The sequence below is a fragment of the Rana temporaria genome, chromosome 2, assembly GCF_905171775.1.
Source record: "Rana temporaria chromosome 2, aRanTem1.1, whole genome shotgun sequence".
NCBI classification, from domain to species: domain Eukaryota; kingdom Metazoa; phylum Chordata; class Amphibia; order Anura; family Ranidae; genus Rana; species Rana temporaria.
In genome coordinates this window covers 368,956,217-368,973,770 of record NC_053490.1, presented here as the reverse complement: position 1 = coordinate 368,973,770, position 17,554 = coordinate 368,956,217, and the positions used below count along the sequence as shown (strand labels likewise).

The 17,554-nt window shown below is 39.1% G+C and overlaps 1 protein-coding gene across 2 annotated transcripts in view; it reads left to right on the top strand.

Annotated features, from left to right (window-relative positions):
* Window positions 1–17,554, top strand: part of PKP1 (plakophilin 1) — an 81,728-nt gene that overhangs the window by 33,520 nt on the left and 30,654 nt on the right. For both annotated transcript variants that reach the window (XM_040337733.1, XM_040337732.1), the window contains exon 3: window positions 14,333–14,799. In XM_040337733.1, the coding sequence (XP_040193667.1) occupies window positions 14,333–14,799 (467 nt within the window). The remainder of the gene's footprint in view (window positions 1–14,332; window positions 14,800–17,554) is intronic.

Genomic DNA, 17,554 nt, shown 5'->3' with positions numbered 1-17,554 from the left:
ATTGGTTTGTGCAAAAGTTATAGAGCCTACAAAATAGGGGATAGATTTATGATTTATTTTTTATTTTTTACTAGTAATGGCGGCGATCTGCGATTTTTGTCAGGCCTGCGATATTGCGGCGGACACATCGGACACTTTTGACACTATTTTGGAACCATTCACATTTACACAGCGAACAGTGCTATAGAAATGCTCTGATTACTGTATAAATGTGACTGGCAGGGAAGGGGTTAACACTAGGGGGCGAGGAAGGGGTTAAATGTATTCCCTGGGAGTGATTTTTACTGTGGGGGGAGGGGACTGACTGGGGGAGGTGACCGATCTGTGTCTGTACAAGGGACACAGCATCAGTCTCCTCTCTCCCTGAGAGAACTGGGATACATGTACTTTAACTACATCCACACGTAATTCCCGCCCACATATGTAAACGGCGTTCAAACCACACATGTGAGGTATCGTCGCGTGCGTTAGAGCGACGATAACTCTAAACTGGTAACCTGTGAAAAAAAATTAAGCGATGCCTTTGGAGATTTTTAAGTACTGAAGTTTGGCGCCATTCCATGAGTGTGCGCAATTTTAAAGCGTGACATGTTAGGTATCTATTTACTCGGCGTAACTTCATCTTTCACATTATACAAAAAGATTGGGCTAACTTTACTGTTTTGTTATTTTTTAATTCATGAAACCGTTTCTTTCCCAAAAAAAGGTGTTTGAAAAATTATTGTGCAAATACCGTGCGAGATAAAAAGTTGCAATGACCGCCATTTTATTCCCCACTGTGTCTGCGAAAAAAAAAACACACATATATATATATATATATATATATATATATATATATATATAGTGTTTGGGGGTTCTGAGTAACTTTCTAGCAAAAAACATTTTGATTTTTGCATGTAGGAGAGGAGTGCCAAAATAGGCCCGGTATGGAAGTGGTTAACAATGTTGCGCACAGTGGCCACAGGAACGTTAAGATCTCTGGAGATGGACTTGTCCATGCTTTTCCACAATTTTTGTTCTCAAATCCTCAGACAATTCTTTGCTACTTTTTCACTTCTCCGTGCTCAGTGTGGCACACAGAGACCTACAACAGAAAGGTTGAGTAAATATTTCACAATTTTAACTGGTTGCCAGTGTGATTTTTATATTGTCAGCACCTGTTAATTGATATAGGTGAGTGTAATTACAAATTAATTACAGGAGCATCATAAACCTAAAATGCAATCATTTTTTTAAAATTTTGAGAAAGTGGCAATCATTTTGTCTAGTCCATTTTTAGAGTTTTACGTGGAATGTGTCAGTTAAACTTCTTGTTTCTCCACGTTTTTGTATCATACCATTACAAACAAAGGAAATAAACATGAGAATGCCTAAACATTTGTATTTGCAACAATTTTCTGCACACTGGGTAAACAGTATCAACGTTGTATACAATTTGTATATGTAATTTGATTTGGGAATAACTGATTTCATAACATTGGAAAAATGTTGGGAAATGACTCCTATAGCGAGACATCTCAGAGTATGCAGATCATTAATTTTGTGTTTCATCGTTCTTGTTCTCACCACATAAAGAGACCCTGTATTCTTACAGATATAATAAGCAGTGTAATTACTAGGCATACAGATGACTATTTTATCTTTTAACCACAATTTTCCTGCATTGCTTTGGGGAAAATAGTTAAATAGTTAGTCTGGTTGAAACATGACTCCATCCAGTTCAACCAAGAAATTACTGGTACCAAATATTTCCCTGCTAAGAATAATATTACATCAAATTTATGAAAGCAGTGTGACCCTTTTCTTGCTATTGTGATAAATTCAGGTAGTTCTTTTGTTTAACACTTTTACATTCGGGACTCTATGGCTGTGACAAATCCATTAGGAAATACCACCATATCAGTGATAAGAAACATGCCTTCTTCCATGCTAGAAAAGGTTGTGCTGCATGTATAATTTTTGTGTCTGAGACCAATTTCTGAGTGAAGCAACCCTACAGGAGATGCGGGAGATATACACCTTACCAATGGTTGCATATATACCGTATTTGCCGGTGTATAAGACGACCGGGCGTATAAGACGACCCCCTAATTTTACAGTTTTTTTAGGATTTTTTGCCTGTACTCACCGTATAAGACGGCCCCCCTTCCGAGGCTTCCGACGCTTCATATTTCTTCCTTCTGGAGCCATATTCTTCTCTCTTCTTGCTGGAGCTGGAGCCAATCACGGCAAGCGATGTATTATATTAATTAATACAAAGCCTGCTTGGATTGGCAGAGGCTGTAACATCATCAGCCCACACCTCTCAGACTCTCAAAGCCAATCTGAGCAGGCTACTGTATGTAGCCTGCTCGGATTGGCAGAGGTTGTTACTCAAATCCAAGCAGGCTCTGTATTCATTTGAATACATCACTCACCGGGATTGGCTAAGTGGTATATACTGTATGTAGCCGAAGCTACATACAGTAATACCGCACATCCAGCAGGTATCCGAGCAGCTGACCCGGCGTATAAGACGACCCCTGCTTTTTGGACATTTTTTTTAAGTGTAAAAGGTAGTCTTATACGCCAGCAAATACAGTATATCAGAAGTTGTGCCATTTGTTACATGGACGGGGAACAGATTTATAATGAATGTCTATGACACTGTTAATGAATTTCAAAGATAATAGTATACTTAATTCACTCAAATAAATCAATTTTAGTAGAAGATTGTTTTTTAACCTACTTAATATTGAACTAATCTTTCATTGGCTATTTGGATGCAACAGTATGGGGTTAAATCTGGAGAGTGCAAAATCTGGTGCTGCTGGGCATTGCAGCCAATCAGCTTTTAACTTCAACTTGTTCAATTAAGCTTTGGCAAAAAAAAGCTGGAAGCTGATTGGTTTCTATGAAGAGCTGATTACACTCTCAGTTTTTACACTCTCCAGTTTTAGTAAATCAACCCCTGTATATCTATAAAACAATTTTTAATATAGTTCTACTTGTATCTATATGCTGATAATAGTGGCAGAAACAATAGCATATTTTGTGTTTAGGAGTGTAGATTAATTTTTGAAGGTCTTTTTTTATAATGTGAGTGTCTCTGGAGCCAGATTCTTAGGTAAAGAACAGGAACATTTAATTATGATTCCATTGTGCATATTATGTAGAATTTAGTTTTTAGTCAGAAAGAAATCCCAATAATGGACTATCTCGGTATCCAAAGGACATAGGACTAAACATACAAATAAATAAATATTACATTTTTATTACAAAATCGTTAGTAAAAAAACATCAATATGACATTGTACAAGAATGAGGCCCCTGTCAAACCACACTAAATTGCCCAAATGATGTGTAGCATCCAGTAACAGAAAAATCCCAAAGATCAATTTTTCTCTTCCGTCCTTGTCCACAAAAAGAGCTTCTGGATAGAGAGGATGGTAAAGTAAAATGCGGTAAATCCTTTTCATGTTTCGCAACTTCTGTTGCTTCATCAGCAGGAATGAGCCTTAAATCATCTACAACAAAATACACATGAAAATTACCAATGAATACAATATTACATAAATTGTACAATACAAGGTCACAATTATCATACATAGTACAGGCATGGTGTCCGTTTACCCAGACTAATCGCGCGTACACACGATCGGTCCATCCGATGAGAACCGATCGTGTCAGAACGCAGTGACGTAAAACACAACGACGTGCTGAAAAAAACGAAGTTCAATGCTTCCAAGCATGCGTCAACTTGATTCTGAGCATGCGTGGATTTTTAACCGATGGTCGTGCCTACTAACGATCGGTTTTTTTCTATCGGTTAGGTATCCATTGGTTAATTTAAAACAAGATTGCTTTTTTTTAAGCTATGGATAAATAACCGATGGGGCCCACACACGATCGGTTTGTGTCAGGCAAGGGAGTAGGCGCAGCAACAAGAATATATTAACCAATAAACTTTGCATTCTTCTAAAGGAAGCATGACTTAGGCACCACTAATGACATTCTTCTGTGTTCTTATTAAACTCATAAAGCCAACAAATTCTATTGTTTAACAGTGGATATAGTTTCAAGTAATTGGCTGCTTGTTATTTCTATCTGAGGACAAATTGGTTAGATAAAAAGTGTTTTAAGAGCATTTTGTAACAGCTATAGGTAATTTTGAAACGCTGATATATTTTTCTAATTATCTTTTTTCTAATTACATGCTGGTTATTTTTCTTCCAATTGCATGCACATTATTTTTCTTTTAATAGTTTAATACAGTTTTTACAATATCACTTGATAACTAACAGTATATGAATCCCAACAGCTGACCTCTGGTGGTTCAGCTGAGTTTTGCATTACACAGATTGAAAATGGCATGAGTCTCTCAAAGTCGACCAATAGAAAAATAAATAAAGTGTGGTCTTTTTCATTCCAACAGTCATATTCTGTGCATTTAGTAACACACCTAGCCTTTTTTAAAACAATTTACTTTTTCTCAGGTTTTTTCTTGCTGTAAAGAAGCCTTTCAATATACAGAGATTAGTCCACTTTTCCTCCAAATGAAAAGTGCCCATTAGTTATTTCAAATGGACTTAACATTACATTTGTATTGCATTTTTTATTATGTGTGCATTACAACTTTGCTGCCATTCTCTTTTAGGCCCCATACACACGATAGAATCCATCCGCAGATAAATCCCAGCAAATGGGTTTCTGCGGATAGATCCTATGGTGTGTACACGCCAGCGGATCTCTTTCCGCGGAGAAATCTCCTCTGGAATGGATTCCAGCAGATCGAATATTTGTTGTGCTGCACAACGAATCCATCTGCTGGAATCCATTCCAACGGATGGATCCGCTCGTCTGTACAGACTTACCGGATCCATCCGTCCAAAGGGATTCCCCGCACGCGTCGTAATGATTTGACGCATGCGTGGAATTCCTTATATGACAGCGTCGCGCCCGTCGCCGCGTCATAATCGCGGCGACGGCGCGACACGTCATCGCCAGAGGATTTCCGCGCGGATTTCAATGGGATGGTGTGTACACTCCATCCCATCGAAATCAGCGGATATCTTTGAGAGGATTTATCCGTGGAAACGGTCCGCTGGACCGTATTCGCGGATAAATTCTCCCGTGTGTATGGGGCCTTAGAGGTAATAATTTCTGCTGATAATGCAGATTTACTATGCTCTACAAAAAAACAGTCTCTAATGCACAACACTGGATTCAGGTGTGTTAAGCACAATTTAAAACATGGCAGTGTGTACTATGTCTATCTTCATAACTGAAATTAATTATTTTTAAAATGATGAAACTTCTTTATGGATGTAGGTTTTTAGGTATTAATGTGGTTTATTGGCACTATAAGGCAAGTGCATAAAGACTCATGCATTGAAATATTGGCAAGGTTTTTGTGGAATGTGATCTTTTCGGAATGCGTAATATACAAACTAGAACTGAACCTCTGTATGTGGGAAGAATTGGCAAGGTTTGTATCTTTTGCACAGAACGGACAGTCTGAATTTCCAGTTTTGGTGGATTCTGGCAAATTAAACAGATGCCATGACAGAGGCAAGGCTGCAATTTCAAGATGATAAAGTTAGCAAGTAATACAGGAGACCAGTAAGTGTATACCCATAGCAGAAATACCATTTTGAAAAGAGTTTACTTTTAGCCATAATGTTGGAAGATGAATTCCTCTCTGTGTTGAAGTTTTACAGCTTTAGTTACATTATATGATCATTGTCATAAATAATATATATGACTAATAAGTAAAGCCGAAGAGACAAAGTTTCACATAAAACCTATTTTATTAAGATGATCCACCTGTTTTATTAGCATGTGTCACATTGGCCCAACGCCTTGTTCTTTATTCCAAGAGCTTTATGTACAGCCAATATTAGGTGTCAGCAATATTATAATACACACCAAACCTATTTATAAATGACTCTTTCAGATGATTCAGACATTTGACAGTGAAGCTTGTATCAGCAATGCTCTCATAAGATTTTTTTTTTTTTTAATAATATAATAAAGTTCCCACTATGTGTTGTGTCTGTCTATTTTCATTAGAAACACAGTAGAGCCTTCATAAAACAAAAGGCATCTGCATGTCTCAATTTCATCACTGATAGTGGGTGGACCCAGGAAAATCATTTTTTTCTGCCCCTGGGCTCACTGTGCATCCATAACTGCCAGTTTACAGCACAGATACAGCCAAATTATAACATTGTTCTATATACTCTTTTTTAAACTTGTTGTCTGACAGCCATATGATGCATGCAAAAAATAGCTTCTATGGGGTAGGGCTTAGGGAACAATGGGAAAGTTTAATTTGAAAGGTTATGGTGAGGTCTGATAAAAGAAACCAAAAATCCCCAACCCTTCCCCTTGCCTTACCCAGTATAATTTTCTTGTTCAGTATCAACCTTTTTCTAAATATGTCTTCAGACCATTCCTCCAGTGTTAAAATGTTCTAATAAAGGCCCCTCTATAAATCCTAAAATGTTGTATTTATATATATTTGATTTAACTTATATTTTCTTATACTGTACATTTTAAAAATGGATGCTTTCTCAGTGGAGCAGTATGGTGGCTTACACTTTAACTGACAACCAAGTATCGTTATTTACATGCAATTTCAAAGTAGTCTTAGTATGTGCAGGGAGACTGGGAGATTTTGTAGTGAAAGGAACAGGGGTACCCATTTACTCACCATGCTCAGATGCAGGTGCTGCACCTTTAACTAGATTTCCCACAATTCCCTGGACTCCAGAACAAACCTAAGAATAATTCTTTAACTTAACTCCCTCAGCAGCTCTTATGAGGCAGAGGTAGCTGGGCATGAGATCGGCAGCCAGGTGAGAGGCCCTCTGCTGTCAGAACCAGCATGCTGGGCAGGAGTCTAATAGCATGCAGCATGGAGCATGTGGCTCCCCAATTTCTACCAGTGTACTACACTTGCATGGAGTGGCCCTTGTTCTTTAATGCCCCCAGCTTTACCTGAGCTACCCAAGACACCACAGAGAGGAATGAATGTTGTTTATAAGGATAATCACAAGTAGCTGTGATCTGAACTGTTTTGCTTCAAAATAGTTTCAGTAAAAAATAAAAAATTATACTCCCATAAGTAGATTCAGCATCCACTCCCCATTGGCTCTAAGACCAAAAACTAATCGCTCAGCTCTCGGTCTTCAGGCTGCAGAGAGCTGGTGGTGACTTCCGGGTACAGGTCGCGGGGAGGTGCACGCGTTCAAAGCATGCGTGCTTCTTCATCAGGCTCTATCATTAAACATTCACTGGGGAGCTTGGTGTTCTATATCAGAGGCAACTATAGAAGAAAAAGACTCGGTCGGAGCGCTGTCAGGCAGAGCGGGGAGGGGGGAGAGCACACAGGAGACACGTACTGATGACTCCGGTGTCAGTGCTCAGCAGCCCTGATACATCGGACTCATCGCAGAGAGAGGAGGGTAGAAACTGGCAGGATCAGACAGGTTTTGTGGTATTACAGGGGGCTAAATGACACAGCACAATGGTAACTCCACTTTCATGTGGGAAAAATATTAAAGCACATATATTTGCAACACTAATCATATTGTAATTGAATGTTATTAAAAATTACTTTTTCCTTTTTAAACTGCAGCCACTGTAATTTTCTGAGAATGCATTGCAATATGGCTACATGGAGTTGTTCTGTAAACAGGTTGTGTACTGACCACCCCCCAGAAACATAATTTCCTGCTTTGTATGATTGGCTAACCAATTTTCCTAGAAGTCTGCCTAAGATACAAGTCAGATTTCAGGTATCCCCTGCAACAAAAATGTCATTCTTGAAAAGATACTTTCAATAGGAGCATGTTTAAATGGATGCAGGCCCAGCAGATTTCCTCATTAGTGCCCTGCAGCTGCATATCTGACAGTTAATTATGAACCCACACCCACTAGACCCACTCAGTAAAGAGGCACAGACAAACGCACATGGATTACCTCAGAATAACAAAAGGTAGGAATCTGCAATAAAGGTTGTAATCCTTGCAATGTACATATAACCCTGAGGGGAATGTTTTTTTCTCAATAAAAGTGGAGTTGCGCTTTAACCACTTAAGGAACGAGCCTGTTTTTCAGACTCTGTGTTTATAAGTTAAAAACAATTTTTGTTTGCTAGAAAATTACCCTCAAACAGTATACATTTCAAAAGAACCCTCAAACATTATACATTTTTTTCTAACACCCTAGAGAATAAAATGGCGACCATTGCAATACTTTTTGTCACACCGTATTTGCGCAGCGGTCTTACAAGCACATTTTTTTTGGAAAAAAAATTACTTTTTTGAATTAAAAAATAAGACAACAGTAAAGTTAGCCCAATCTTTTTATGTTGAGAAAGATAATGTTACGCCGAGTAAATTGATACCCAACATGTCACACTTCAAAATTGCGTCCGCTCATGGAATGGCGTCAAACTTTTACCTTTTAAAAATCTCCATAGGCGACGTTTAAAAAATTCTAGGTTGCATGTCTTGAGTTACTGAGGAGGTCTAGGGATAGAATTATTGCTCTCGCTCTGGTGATCATGGCAATACCTCACATGTGTGGTTTGAACACCATTTTCATATGCGTTTGCTTCTGCGCGTGAACTCGTCAGGGTGAGGCACTTTAAAAAAAACCTCTAAATTCTTATTTATTTTACTTCTAAAAAATATATGTATATATTGGGTCACTTTTATTCCTATTACAAGGAGTGTAAACATCCCTTGTAATAGAAAAAAGCATGACAGGTCCTCATTTTTTTACCCTGAAAATAGAGGGTAAACTGTGCCTGCGTGTTATACGCAGGGGGCTGTGGAAAGGTTTTTTTCCTGAAACTTCCCTCTTAAAGTTAGGGTCCGTTTTATACCCCTGTGCATGTTATACGCCGATAAATACGGTAAATGCAATAAAAATAATAATAATAATAAGAAGAAGAAAGATTTTAAAAAATGACAACAAAAAAAATTCCCTTTTAAGACGTATGGGCGGAGGTGACGATTTGATGTTGCTTCCGCCCTGCAGTGATATGGAGATGGTGATATGGAGATGGCCATCTTCCCCTCGTCTCCATGCAAAGCAAGTGAAAGGACCATAACAACGGTATTTCTCTTCAAACAGATCATGTATAATGACGATGGGAGGTCCAGAAGTGGTTAAGGGAACATGATCTGTTTTTTTTTTCTTTTTTGGGGGGTTAACAAACACTTTAATCTTTGTCTGATTATTTGGCCAAATTACCTATTCTGTAAAACGATTTAATCACTTAAATGTAAAATTGGGTCTGAGTAGTATAACATCTTGTGGGGTTTTAGACAGATATGTCTATATTTATCAAATCTAAGAGCCCGGCAAGAGCTCAGCAATTCAGTTCAGTGTGTTTCAGGCTGCAATTCAGAACCAGAGCATTTAAAATATATTAATAGTAAAAAGGTTAGGTCTGAGCATGTAAAAAGGAGTGGTTTTCCACAGTGGGGCTTTGGACAGCAATATAAATGTAATCGAAGAATTGTTTATCGAATATTTATTAGAGGATTGTCGAATGTCACAATTAAGTTACAATAGATAAAACATGCAAAGCGGTCTGGCCAGATAAAATCCTGCATATTCCAATATTACCATACATGCACAATGTAAAACAAGATTGCATAGCAAATATATGTAGGTGTAAATTTCTGATGCGTTTCGACCATAGAGTGGTCCTCTTCAGGGGGATCGTTGACTCTATAAGAGGTTTGAGCATGTAGGCACTCTAAAAAATAATCTAGAGTGGGTGACTGTGGACAAAGAGAAGGCAAATTTATTGAATACCGTCTTCAGCTCTGTATATACAGTACAAAGGAGGATGGGGGAGCTCATGTCCATAATGCGGATGGTATTAACACAGCCCCAAATGATCCACAATGGCTCAAAAGTGATATGGTCCTGAAATATTTAGACAGAATAAATGTGGATAAAGCACTTGGACTGGATGGCATCCACCCACGGATCCTAAATTGAACTCTGTCATTTCAAAGCCATTTTCAAATTTTTAGGGACTCTTTAATGACTGGCATAGTACCATTGGATTGGCGCAGGGCCAATGTGGTGCCTGTATTTAAAAAGGGACCAAAGCCTTTACCAAGTAACTATAGACCTGTTAGTTTAACTTGTATAGTTGGGAAGATACTGGAGTGTTTAACCTCCCTGGCGGTATGATTCTTTCAGAAAAAACATGCTAAAAGCGGTACCATTATTTGCAAGGAAATTTGGCGTTTTATATTGTAGGTCTGTAATTTTTAGAAATAACTCACTTAAATCTGACCAAACAAGATTCTAATAGGCATCCCGTGTATTACATTTTTTTAAAACAAAATTATAAATTATAATATAATAAATAATTATAAATAATTATAACAAATAATAATATAATTATAATAAAAATTATTCAATAATGTAATCAAATCAAAATCACTGAAATTTGCTCAGTTGCAGAATTGTCGCTGTCATTACTTTTATTTTTTTATGACGAATTTCCCCACAAATCGCTATCGCACAATTCTGCAAGTGATTATAATTTATTATCGCTGTTTTTTAGCTGATCTAAAACTATTTTTGACATAAAGGGACACTTTTGGTTGCTATGGACAATCTACAGTTTGCAGGGAGAAAAAAAGGTTTTTATTATATAAAATGACATGCATGACACAGGACAGACCACTAGGGACAAGGGGGGTGTGTTTTTTTTACATACAGTACTGTAATCTATAAGATTACAGTATACTGTATGTATAGTGTTTGTTTACGTTTTTGAATTTGGCGCCGTTCTCCGTCCCCGTGCGTCGTAACGTCGCAGGGAACGGAGATCGGCGTCACACGGAGGCACTATGTGAATCGAGCGAGGTCCCGCTCGCTCACACAGCGCGGTGGCATCGCTGGATCCAGGGACAAGGTAAGTAAAAAGTGCCTGTGGATCTAGCGAGGCAAGCCCGAGACTGACACGGGGTTACCGATAGTAGCAAGAAAATCTAACCCCGTGTCAGTCTCGGGAAGACCGCCAGGGAGGTTAATAAAAGATCATATAAATGAGTTCTTGCTGGAACAAAAATATTTTAGGTAACAGACAGCATGGATTCATGAAAGACAGAAGTTGTCAGACAAATCTGATTTCTTTTTATGTGGAGGTAAGTAAAACCTTGGATAGAGGGGTGTTGGTGGACGTGATATACTTGGATTTTGGAAAAGCGTTTGACACAGTTCCCCACACATGTCTAATGTCTAAGGTTGAAAGGGTTGTAAAGGTAAAAAAAAAAATTCCCTAAATAGCTTCCTTTACCTTAGTGCAGTCTTCCTTCACTTACCTCATCCTTCCATTTTGCTTTTAAATGTCCTTATTTCTTCTGAGAAATCCTCACTTCCTGTTCTTCTGTCTGTAACTACACACAGTAATGCGAGGCTTTCTCCCTGGTGTGGAGAAAGCCTCTTGAGGGGGGAGGGGGCGAGCAGTTTGCCTTCCTATGGATCAACTGTGGATATAGAATTGTGTGTGTGTATATACACAGAGTTGTGCTCAAAAATTTGCATACCCTGGCAGAAATTGTGACATTTTGGCATTAATATTGAAAATGATTGTTCATGCCGATTTTTGGATACTTTTTAAATCATGACAGAAATCACCCACGTGTCTTTTTTTTCAACCTGACTAACTATGCAACATTGTAGTGCTGGAGCCACTGCCTGTCAGTGACAAGATCTGAAAAGATCAGCTCCTCGGCTTGCTAACCTGCTATTGAGCACACTGGAAATACAATGCTCTGGCAACTGCAACTTCCTATTTCCATTTGCTAACACTCAAGAATGTACAGTATGTTTATATGGGACAAAACTAAAACAGCTTTGCTCTGCCTAAAGCCTCATACACACAATCGGACTTCCATCCGAAAAATCCGTGGATTTTTGTCCGAAGGGCATTTGCTGTGAACTTGTTCTGCATAAAGATGGCAGAACTTTTTCAGCATACACGAAACTACTTGTTTTTTTCTTCTCTTTAGCGCCACCCTTTCGGCAAATTCTGCTAATGTTGTCTGATGGTTAGCATTGGTTCAGAGCATGCGTGTTTGTACTTTGTATTTTAGTCCGACGGACTTGTGTACACACGATCGGAAATTCCAACGGAACACATTTGTTGTCGGACAATTGGAGAGCATGGCTTTCCAACATTTGTTGTCGGAAATTCCGACAACTATTGTCCGTTGGAGCATACAGATGGTCGGATTATCCGACAAAACAATCACACAATTGTTGTCGGAATATCCCATTGTGTGCACAGGCCTTTACACAGCAGCAACAGGAGTGATCTGTTGCCATTGATAACAGCAAGCAGTAGCTCACTATTATTAGTCATTGGTTGCAGCAGAGGTGCATAGTGATGGGCTCGGATCATGTCCCCCTGTCCTGTTCTAGATCCCTTTATAAATACAAATAAAAATAAAATCAGTCAAATGCAATAAATGACACATAATCACATTGATAAAATATCCCACTTGCTGTTTTTGTCAGCACAAACAGACTTGATCTTATCTGTATGTTATAATAACATTTTACATCCAATTTTTTATTTATTTTTTCACATTGCAATATTTCAATCAATAAATTTAAACTTTCATAGCCAAGCATGTAAAGAGTTGATAGAGAAAGCTTCTAAAACGGCATTCTAGAAGAGCACCTGTTTATCCAAGATGAGATTATAATGCTTTTATTTTAATACCCAAATACTATATAAATATTGGTAAACTGTCAATGAAATAAATAACTGAGCAAGTAACTATCAACTAAATAATAATAGCAAATTTGCAGAAACATATCTATTGTTCAATCTTCCAGACATTCCAGGGGCTGAACTTGATGGGCCAGATTCACAGAAGAAGTACGCTGGCGTATCTACTGATATACCGGCGTACTTTCAAATTTGCCGCGTCGTATCTTTAGTTTGAATCCTCAAACCAAGATACGACGGCTTCTGGCTTCGATCCGACAGGCGTACGGCTTCGTACGCCTTCGGATCGTAGGTGCAATACTTCGGCGCCCGCTGGGTGGAGTTCGCGTCATTTTCCGCGTCGGGTATGCTAATTAGCTTTTTCCGGCGATCCACAAAGGTACGCGTGGCCGTCGCATTCTCTTACGTCGTCGCTAGTCGGCTTTTCCCGGCGTATAGTTACAGCTGCTATTTCGTGGCGTATAGATAGACTTGCCATGTTAAAGTATGGCCGTCGTTCCCGCGTCGAATTTTGAATTTTTTTTTTTTTTGCGTAAGTCGTCCGTGAATAGGAAAGGACGTAACTCACGTCTACGTTCAAAAAATGACGTCGGTGCGATGTCATTTCGCGCAAAGCACGGCGAGAAATTTCAAAACGGAGCATGCGCATTTCAATTGGTGCGGGGACGCGCTTCATTTAAATGAATCACGCCCCCTACCCGCCCAATTTGAAATACGCGACGAGAAATACACTACGCCGCCGTAACTTACGGCGCGAAATCTTCCTGGATTCGAAATTCCACCAGGTAAGATACGGCGGCATAGCGTATCTCTGATACGCTGCGCCTGGGCAATTGTCTGTGAATCTGGCCCGATGTGGCTACACTTTTTAAGTTGATCACTACTCCTGTGCTAGGAGTGGACCTTTGGTAGTTGCTAAAAAAACATGACATTCCTCAGGGTTTTACATTTTACAGACTTCTGTACTTAGAATGGGCTCCCTACACTTATTAAATTATGCTGGGAAAGTTTCAGCTAGGAATACATGATTTCTTTTTTCTGCTGTGCACACTTTGATTTCTCATCTTATTATTAAAAAGGCACCAGTCATGGTTCCGATTTTTTTTTTTTTTTTTTTTTAAATTCAACCAACTGCATTATAGCCAGCAGTATTATACAATATACCAATCAGATTTCATAGTGCTTTTTGTTAGTTTAGTTTAGAAATGAATTGTAATTGGCTACCGCTTACTTATCAATGCAATGTGCACTTTCTTAATAAATCCTCTAGTGTGTATGGATATAAAAACTATGTCAAAGTCTTATAAACTATGTCTTGTATATTAATGCACATGAACAGGGGAATGTATTAATGTCAAAACTAAACATTAGAAAAAATTCATCTTAATGAAATTAATTAAAGCGGTTCCTCCATAATAGCAACTGTTTTTTTATATATTTGTAGTATGTAATGAACATGTTAAGAGACACAAATTTGTACATTTAATATGATGTAATGAATTTTATTAATATATTAAAATCATTACCTTTTTTTTTTAATACATTTTATATAATGTTTTCTTTCATTGACAGCCTCCGTCTCAGTATAATGGCACTTTAAAGAAGGAAACCAAGCGCTTTAGCTCACAAAGTCAATTTGACAACTGGGGTCGACAGCAATTCATGTCCGTAGGAGCCCCTACCAGTCCAGGAAGTGACTATGGCTATATGCAAACCCTTAAAAGCAGTCGAAGTGAGCCAGACCTCACAGGTCCCAGTATAAGACCCACCCAGCGCCGCCAGACCATCTATAATGCTCAGTACCAGAATCCACAGCAACAACAACAACAACAACAACGCCGTTCTGGAAGAGGAGGTACCAATAACTCAAGTTTCTATAGTCAGCAAAGCTCACAGTGGAAGACAGCAAACATGCCAGCACGCACACCATCTTCCATCTCGACTGGACAACGTCAGCCACTTTACTCCACTATGCAGAGATATGAATCCGGGTGTGCTCAGAAGCAGGAAACCTATGCACCTCCACAAATGCCATCCAGGTGAGTTAGTAATTATCGAATACTGTAATGCATACATATGGAGTTAATATGTAAAAAGTGATATAGGTATCAGTGAAGGACTAGGCAAAGAGACAGGGGTATATTTACCCCCCAGGCCTTAGTCAATAATATACAGTATGTGAGCTGGTGGCCATGAGTGAAGAAACGGCCCCATTCAGTCCTCATTTAGAGTGGGACCTGTGGTCAGCTACAGCCATCTTACTGATTTTTTGATTTTCTCTGTTTCAATGTTTTTATTAATGTTTTCACATTAGGTATATAAAAAAAAAAAACAGCAAGATATTCAAATATTATATCATTTGCACAGTACAGGATGCTCGTTTGTCGATAAAAAGACAATGTGTACTTTTTATTAGTACATAGATGGTACCCATTGAGCTCCTTAATAAACAAATAAGATTGAAAGCGAGGAGAATAAAACAGAGAAAAGAGAGGGGGGTAGGAAGACCCCAAGCTCTGGTCCGCACCACCCGAAGGCCCCTCAGACCAGAACCGTGTGGGGGTCTCCAGTCAAATAGCTGATCCACGGACCCCAGGCTTTTTCGAAAACCTTTTTGTCATTCAAGACTGCCGAGAGCCTTTCATTGACCATGAGCCAGGAAAACTTACACTTAAGTTGGTCAAATTGAATGTTTTTTTTTTTTTTCTAAAGCACCCACAGAGTAGAAAAGTCCTTCCCTTACCAGTAGCAGCACTATAGAAACCCTTGCTCTCTGTGTGGAAGCAGTGGTCACATTACAGAGCCCCTTGCTGAGACAGACTTATGGATTGCAATCAGCAAAGCTCATGCTCCCCACTAATTGGTGAGTTCTGGCTCTGGTTCGTGTTGGGCAGCTGCAAAAAAAATTACTGCTTCCACACAGGGAGAAATGGTCTCACGCTTTAGCATGATAGCAGGACCCAGGATTAACTACTCAGGGCCAGATTCACAGAAGAAATACGCCGGAGTATCTACTGATACTCCGGCGTATTTTCAAATTTGCCGCGTCGTATCTTTAGTTTGAATCCTCAAACCAAGATACGACGGCTTTTGGCTTCGATCCGACAGGCGTACGGCTTCGTTCGCCTTCGGATCGTAGGTGTAATACTTCGGTGCCCGCTGGGTGGAGTTTGCGTCGTTTTCCACGTCGGGTATGCTAATTAGATTTTTCCGGCGATTCACGAAGGTACGCGCGGCCGTCGCATTCTCTTACGTCGTCGCTAGTCGGCTTTTCCCGGCGTATAGTTAAAGCTGCTATTTCGTGGCGTATAGATAGACGTCCCATGTTAAAGTATGGCCGTCGTTCCCGCGTCAAATTTTAATATTTTTTTTTGCGTAAGTCGCCCGTGAATAGGAAAGGACGTAACTCACGTCTACGTTCAAAAAATGACGTCGGTGCGACGTCATTTCGCGCAAAGCACGGCGGGAAGTTTCAAAACGGAGCATGCGCAGTACGTTCAGCGCGGGAACGCGCCTAATTTAAATGATCCACGCCCCATTTGAATTAGGCGGGCTTGCGCCAGAGGGATTAACGCTACGCCGCCACAACTTTTGTGAATCAAGCATTTGCCCGTAAAACTTGCATCGGTGTAACGTAAATGCTATACGTTACGCCGCCGCAAATGTCTGTGAATCTGGCCCTCAGTTTTCAATGCATCTGGATTGTATTTAGCTAATTTTAACTGAAAGTTCAACTGGTCATTGCCTTTCTTCATGGCTTTAAGATCTGTCCAAATGCAGAGAAGCTGGAAGAATGCAAAAATGTGAAATGTGTTGTGCTATTTATAAAAAAAGAAGTAGAATGAGAAGGATATTTGTGATGATGGCATGGTATTTTATTTTGTAATTTTATTAGGTGTGTCCATGTCATTTTCACAGAGCAGCAATCATTACTTATTACAATTCATCCCTTACAATCACCCTTTTTTGGCATATATATATATATAAAGGGTGTTACAATATGTTTTTTTAGGACAACACCTTTAATCATGGCCATTAATCACTGTGATACTGGGCCAAACTTTGAGTGGTGCGCTTTATTTTAATCCTACTATTAGGGATGAGCTTCTAGTTCGAGTCAAACTCATGTTCGACTCGAACAATGCCTGTTTGCCTGTTCGGCAAACAGCGAACAATTTGGGGTGTTCGCGGCAAATTCGAAAAGCCAGGGAACACCCTTTAAAAGTCTATGTGAGAATCTAAAGTCCTAATTTTAAAGGCTAATATGCAAGTTATTGTCATAAAAAGTGTTTGGGGACCTGGGTCCTGCCCCAGGGGACATGTATCAATGCAAAAAAAAGTTTTAAAAACTTCCGTTTTTTTCGGGAGCAGTGATTTTAATAATGCTTAAAGTGAAACAATAATAGTGAAATATTCCTTAAAGGGTCACTAAAGGAAAAAAAATGTTTAAGCTAAATGGCTTCCTTTACCTTACTGCAGTCCTGATTTCATGTCCTCATTGTTCGTTTTTGCTCTGATGTTGCTGTAATTCTTCCCTGTTCTGGACACTTCCTGGTTGTCTGTTTCCTGATGACCACAGTACTGGGAGATTCTAGTTTCATTTTCCAAACCATCACTGCTCTATGGCTCTGTATAGCACAGAGACAGGATAACATGCAAAAACGAAACTAGATTGATTGATTTTTATCTATTTTTAATCAATTTTAAAAGGAATCAGTTAACTATTATGTCTCTATACCCTGTAAACAGTCATTTCAGCAAAAAAAATTCCTTTAAGTGTCATTTGTAAAGGGA